The following is a 5,595-nucleotide window of genomic DNA, read 5'->3' as shown; positions in this document are numbered from 1 at the left end:
ACGCTGGGCAGGCTGACAGGTCAGTGAACGGTCACAAAAAACTGACCTCTCCGGGTGCCTCAAACCGTCCTCAGACGCCCGGGTTGTCCAGCGCCTCTCATATCCAGCCGACAAATATGGGGCGGCCCGAACCCGTCCGCCACGTCAGCCCGACCCACCCCGCCCCACATATATCCCCTTCGATGAACCCTTGACCTTAGTCCACTCCACTCTCCGTCCTCCTCTTTACAAGCCGCCCCCCCTCTTCCCAATCTGTCCTCTCCTCTCCCAATCCGATCCATGGCGGACGAACGCAGCGGCTCCGACTCCAATGGCGATGAGAGTGACATCAACGCGGTCGCTCTCCGCATTGCTTTGCGCCGTTCCCATTTAGATTAGGGCGTGACAGGAGCGGAGGTAGCTCACGGAGCGACGCGTCGTTCCCCTTCGCCTGCCATCGCAGTGCGGGCGACATTGCCGGGCCGTCTCGTCTGGCGTGCAACACCGGTGGGATGTAATCCGCTCTGTCCCACTCCAGGTATCCGCCCTGCCTCCACCACGTCCATTCTACCTCCGGAGAGCGTCCACGAGCACCGTTGGGTGCTTGTGCCCTCGCCGGCGCCAGGAAGGTCGAGGACGGCCGAGTCGGAGGCGCGGGTCGCACGTCGCAAGCGGCAACGCGCGAGGGAGGCTATGGCGGCGAGCAACCCGCAGGCAAGGCGACAGGCACTCGCACGCGCCGGTTAATCTCGAGGACGTGGTCATTTCGTCCGTCCTCCCACGCTCCTTGACAATGGCGGAGACAGATGCATATCGATTGCTGCGGAAGAACGCCAAGGCGCTCCGGCTCACTATCGAGCTGTCGGAGCGCGAGGCGTCAGCAAAGGCGGCGATGAAGGCCTCGGCTCACTATCGCCGGTGGAAGGCACCGACGAAGGCACGCCGAGGAGAAGGAATGATTGCTGTGAAGGCTTGTCGGGTGTCACATGGAGCTGTCGGACGACTCCGATGCCCTTCCCCGTTTAATTAAGTATTTTTTATCAATCGTATTTTATGGTACTTCTCAATTGAAACCACATCTTTTGGTTGTCCGATGATCGCTGATGCTACAATTATGCCCGATATAACTAGACTTGGTGCTAGTTCGTTGATGCCTGCGTTTATTTCCATACGTGCATGTATTGCATGGATATGAGGGGCTGGATTTGACATACACGAGTGCGGATGCAACAAAATAGAGAATGCTCGGTCAGTGCCTGCAGACGTGCCCGAACACATCCGCGGACGTTGGAGGAGCGGATTTGATGGACAGGGATCAGGTGACATGCACCTTTGCATGTCACCGTGTGACTTGCGGCCTAAATTCATATTTAAACATTGTAAAAAAATCTGAAAAAAAATCATGCATGTTCATAGCACATATTAAGATAATCCCTAAAAAATTCAGATCAAAATTCGAAACATACATCAAGAAGCAAAAAAGAGAAATCTGTTATGAATAGTCGCGAATGGTTCTCTGTATACTATTCACATATGAGTTTCTCTTTTTTGCTTCTTGGTGTATGTTTCGAATTTTGATCTGAATTTTTTAAAGATTATCTTAATATGTGCTATGAATATGCATGATTTTTTCAGATTTTTTGACAATGTTTAAATATGAATTTGGGCCGCAAGTCATACGGTGACATGCAAAGGTGCATGTCGCCTGATCCCTGTCCGGATTTGATGTCCTCGGCTATAGATGCTCTTTATTGACACGATGACGCATGAGAGGGATTGACGCCCACATTCCAACGATGCTTTTATCAACGGAACGAAACCCGGCTGAAGCTCGGAATCAACAAGAAACATAATGCAGAGCAAAAGCAAACAACAGAACGAGTCGTAATGGAAGAACACAGGGATTGAGAAAGAATTTACATCAAAGTGCGCTATGAATCAAATTCTCCAACCACACTTGTTTGCGACCAGCAAACACATAACCAAAAAATAGAAAGAAAAAGGAACACAAATCACATGATTGATCACAACGATGAAAGCAAGAACAAAAAGAAAGCAGGGACGAGAGCTCCCAAGAACACCTCAAAACGCATTCTTATTGCTAATTACTACGCAGAGCTCTCGTCGTCTCACTGCCATGAACCGTGTGAAGTAGCTAGAACAGAGCAGAGCAGATCACCACCTCCTCTGCAAGAACGCTTGCCGGTCATTCTCGACGGCCCCCGTCGACGGGCGGTCGAGGCGGCCGACAACGGCCGTCTTGAAGTTGAACGCCTCCTCCACCCGGTTGCACGACCGCTGCATTCCGACCCCGCTCAGGCTGGCCCGGGACTCCACCACCACCACCTCGCTCAGCGGCACCCGCTTCCTGTTCGTGGGGGGCTCCGGCCGCTGCTTCGGCGCGCTGTGCGACCGCACTTTTGCCTCGAACGACTGCGTGCTGGACATGTAGCTGGGGCAGTTGAGCAGAGACGACGACGAGTAGCCGCCGCCGCACACGCTCTTGGTCGGGGTGGCCGGCGCGTTCGCGTTCATGTACCGCGGCGTGCACTGCGCCGTCGCCGGCCGGGCCTTCTCCATCGCGCACCAGTCGTACTCCGGGAGGTGGCGCGGGGTCGGCACGGCGATGCGGGGCGGCGCGCCGCCTGGCATGTGGCACGGCAGCAGCAGCGGCGACGACATGGGGTTGGCGGCGGCGCACCACTCCTCGCACGGGTCGAGCAGCGGGGAGCTCGCCCGGCGCGACGACGACCGAGATTTGGGCCTGCCGGTGTCCATCTCCACGATCTTGGGGCTCCGGTCGTACCCGTAGGACGACGACTCGATACTCGCCAACAGTCTCCGGCTGTACGCCGCCACCCCGTGCTCGCTCCGCGTGTCGTCCGCGTACCGCTCCTGCTGCACCACAACCATTGCACATGACATGATTTCCGTTAGAATCGTCGCCATTGATTACAGATGGAGTACGTTGACAAACGGAATCAAAAAAATATACGGAGTAGTTTAATTGATGGCCTACCAAGGAGCGGCGCGGCCGGAAAGAAGAATGGTGGAGCTGCGGGAGAGCGGCGCTGGCGACGGCGCGGTGGGCGCGCATGCTGGCCTGCGCGCGCACCAGCGCCTGCATGCTCTGCAGCGTGGCGGCCGCCTGCTTTCGCACGAGGTAGCCGCGCACCAGCGCCTGCAGCTTCACGAGCGCCTTGAGCGCACGCAGCGCCTTTTTAGCCTGCAAACCAGCGCGAGATTTCGTCACGGCAAGAACACAGCGCAGCAGGAGATCGCTGTATTCTGATTGATGCTTACCAAGAAGCCTCGGAATGCCGTCTGGATCCGGACCGCCGCGGCCGCCGGTCCGCGGTGCTCGCCGGCGTGGGCGGCGCGGCCCTTGTTGGTGAGCCGCACGACAGCGACGGCGGCATGGGCCGCAGCCACGGCCGCGTCGGCCGCCGCTTGGGTGGCGGCCGCCACGGCGATGGCGTGCTTGCTCTGCTCCCGCTCCGTCTCGTCGTACACCGACCTGAGCCAGGCCGCCTCAGCCGCCCTCGCGATCGCAACGTTGCCCCCGCGCGCCGACGTAGCCGCAGCGGTGGCAGCGGCCTCCGCCGAGTCCCGCGACGACTTGCCGAAACTCCACCGCTTGGCATTGGTTGGCGGAGGTATCGGCTTCTGGTCCTTGCTCTGCTCCTTCTTACCGCCGCCTCCTAGGAAGCCCCGGATCCAGCGCGCCGCCTTGCCCATCGCCGGACCTGAGGACTCCGGCCGGCGAGAGGCGGCGGTGGGCAGGGCTTGCTAGTGAACAAAGAGAGCAGTGGGAAGCGTGAGTGAGCTAGTAGAAAAAGAAGGGGAGGTTTGAATAAGAGAGGGAAACGGAAGGGGGCGCGTGGATGGCGTCGGGCCGGAGATAAAAAGGGGGCTACCTACGCGATGAGGGCAGCCATTAGCACGGGGCCCTCTCTCGTTGATTAATTAATTCATTAAAGGATTTATTAAAGAAATGGATTAGCGACGTCCAAGGAAGCGACATTTGCCATGCAAGAGATTTTGGGCGACCCAAGGTTCAAAAAGGGACAGCGTACGCCCAAAAAGACTCGAACAAGAAAGGGGAATTTAAAGGTGGCCAGCTCGAGAAGGATGGATGGGAACTCATTTTTGGCACCCAAAGCCTTACATGCAAATATGTTTTGTACGTGAGGAGGAAAGAAGGAAAACAATGGAACATCTTTCATTTTATTATCCCTGGCCGGGCCCTCCACTGCCCATCTGCCGCTGCCCCCCAGCCCCAGCGGCCAAGTTGCCAAGAAAAGCCCACACCCAAACCCAACAGCGGCACGAGGGAGGGAGATGCGGCCACGGAACAAGACAATGCACGCATGCATGACTCCAAACTCCACACAGTAGGTCCAGTGCATGCCCAGATCGACCAAGCAACCCTACAAATTTCAATAACGCGCGCGCATGACAGAGATCGGGACGGGCGGCCGGAGATGCGATTAGACCGTCTCCAGTGCTCCCTTTTTTCTCGCTGGTGAACAGAAGCTCGACTCCCAGTCACTGTTCCCTCCTTCGCAGGCGCGGGCATGCACACATGACTGCGCGCATATACCACGTACGAACCACTGCTAGGCTGGGCATGGCAAAAGGCTACAGCCATATGGATCGCACGTACCAGCACGAGCGTACCGCCCACGATCGCCAAGAGGCAACGGACCAAGATATCCTTGGGTGTTGAGATCTGACGATGAGTGATCGTGGGGACGTCACCGAGCCAGGACAAGATCACAAGACCCAGCTCCCTATCTCCTACGGATTCTCTCCTTCCTTGTAGCTATAGCTAGCCTCGCAAAGCTAGCTCCGGCTGCAAAAGGTAACGCCAAAAGTTGCTTAAATAGGCCTGGAAGACCAGTGGGAAAAGGAGGAGGAGGAGGAGGGGAAAAAGCCAATCCATCCATGCAAGATGCAAGTGCAAGGCTTCCCTTTGGTACTCCATAATCTAAACGTACAGTGAAAGAAAGAAATATGAGGTTTGTTGGTTCCGTTGGCCCATATGGTTGCCATCATGCATGCTTCGCGCTTGCGCTTGCGCTTGCAGGTCTGGCTGTGGTTGCGCACGATGATGGTGCCGCCTGCATGTGGGTCTACGTGTGTTAACATGCAGGTAACAGGGTACACGTGCATCTCTGTATCTTTTAACATGCACCACGCTGCGCTACATGGACGGATGGTACGACCGTACCGCCGTGTGTGTGTCGCCGTAAGCAAGCATGATGATGCCTTTTGCCATCAAGAGGAGAGGAGAGGAGAGGAGAGCATGCGAACGCAATCAAAGCGTGGCGCGGGCCGTGCGTCTGTGGGTCGCTTTGTTTTGCTCCCCTTGGAAGGTACTCCTAGTCCTGCTCGGTCCAGTAGACTAGGTTTTGAATTCGAACCTTGCTTTGTTTTGCGAGGGAAATTTGAGCAGCTGGTGTGGTACGTGGCTGATATTAGTGTACCGGCACTAGTGACGGCAGGCGTGCGGTACAGTACATTGATTGTGGATGCCGTATTCATCCCAAGCATGTATTGCGGGCAGACGAGAAATGATCCATTCTTGTTCTTTTCAAGGGAAAAAACATGATC

The 5,595-nt window shown here is 56.3% G+C and overlaps 1 protein-coding gene across 2 annotated transcripts; it reads right to left on the bottom strand.

Annotated features, from left to right (window-relative positions):
• Positions 1–1,883: 1,883 nt before the first annotated feature.
• On the bottom strand, positions 1,884–4,841 carry LOC125552740 (protein IQ-domain 26). 2 transcript variants are annotated; one of them, XM_048716411.2, is made up of 4 exons: positions 4,646–4,841; positions 3,283–3,768; positions 2,999–3,205; positions 1,884–2,877 (listed from the first exon to the last, which is right to left on the bottom strand). In XM_048716411.2, the coding sequence occupies exons 2-4, from the start codon at positions 3,715–3,717 to the stop codon at positions 2,155–2,157; spliced, it is 1,365 nt and encodes a 454-aa protein (XP_048572368.1). In that variant the 5' UTR covers positions 3,718–3,768; positions 4,646–4,841; the 3' UTR covers positions 1,884–2,154. The 2 variants fall into 2 exon arrangements, with proteins under 2 accessions (XP_048572368.1, XP_048572373.1); XM_048716416.2 differs by lacking the exon at positions 4,646–4,841 and having other exon boundaries at positions 1,884–2,874; positions 3,283–4,624.
• Positions 4,842–5,595: the final 754 nt, after the last annotated feature.

The sequence above is a fragment of the Triticum urartu genome, chromosome 1A, assembly GCF_056163025.1.
Source record: "Triticum urartu cultivar PI428250 chromosome 1A, HENAU_Tu73, whole genome shotgun sequence".
NCBI classification, from domain to species: domain Eukaryota; kingdom Viridiplantae; phylum Streptophyta; class Magnoliopsida; order Poales; family Poaceae; genus Triticum; species Triticum urartu.
The sequence above is the reverse complement of the archived record's forward strand: the minus strand, read 5'-3'. Positions and strand labels throughout refer to the sequence as shown.

What these genes read in the sequence shown, in the direction of transcription:
- LOC125552740 (XM_048716411.2), bottom strand. Translation starts at nt 3,717, where the DNA reads ATGGGCAAGGCGGCGCGCTGGATCCGGGGCTTCCTAGGAGGCGGCGGT. An exon ending in CGGCATTCCGAGGCTTCTTG is followed by an intron (nt 3,206 to 3,282) that starts GTAAGCATCAAT and finishes GCTGGTTTGCAG; the next exon opens with GCTAAAAAGGCGCTGCGTGC. An exon ending in TCCGGCCGCGCCGCTCCTTG is followed by an intron (nt 2,878 to 2,998) that starts GTAGGCCATCAA and finishes GTTGTGGTGCAG; the next exon opens with CAGGAGCGGTACGCGGACGA.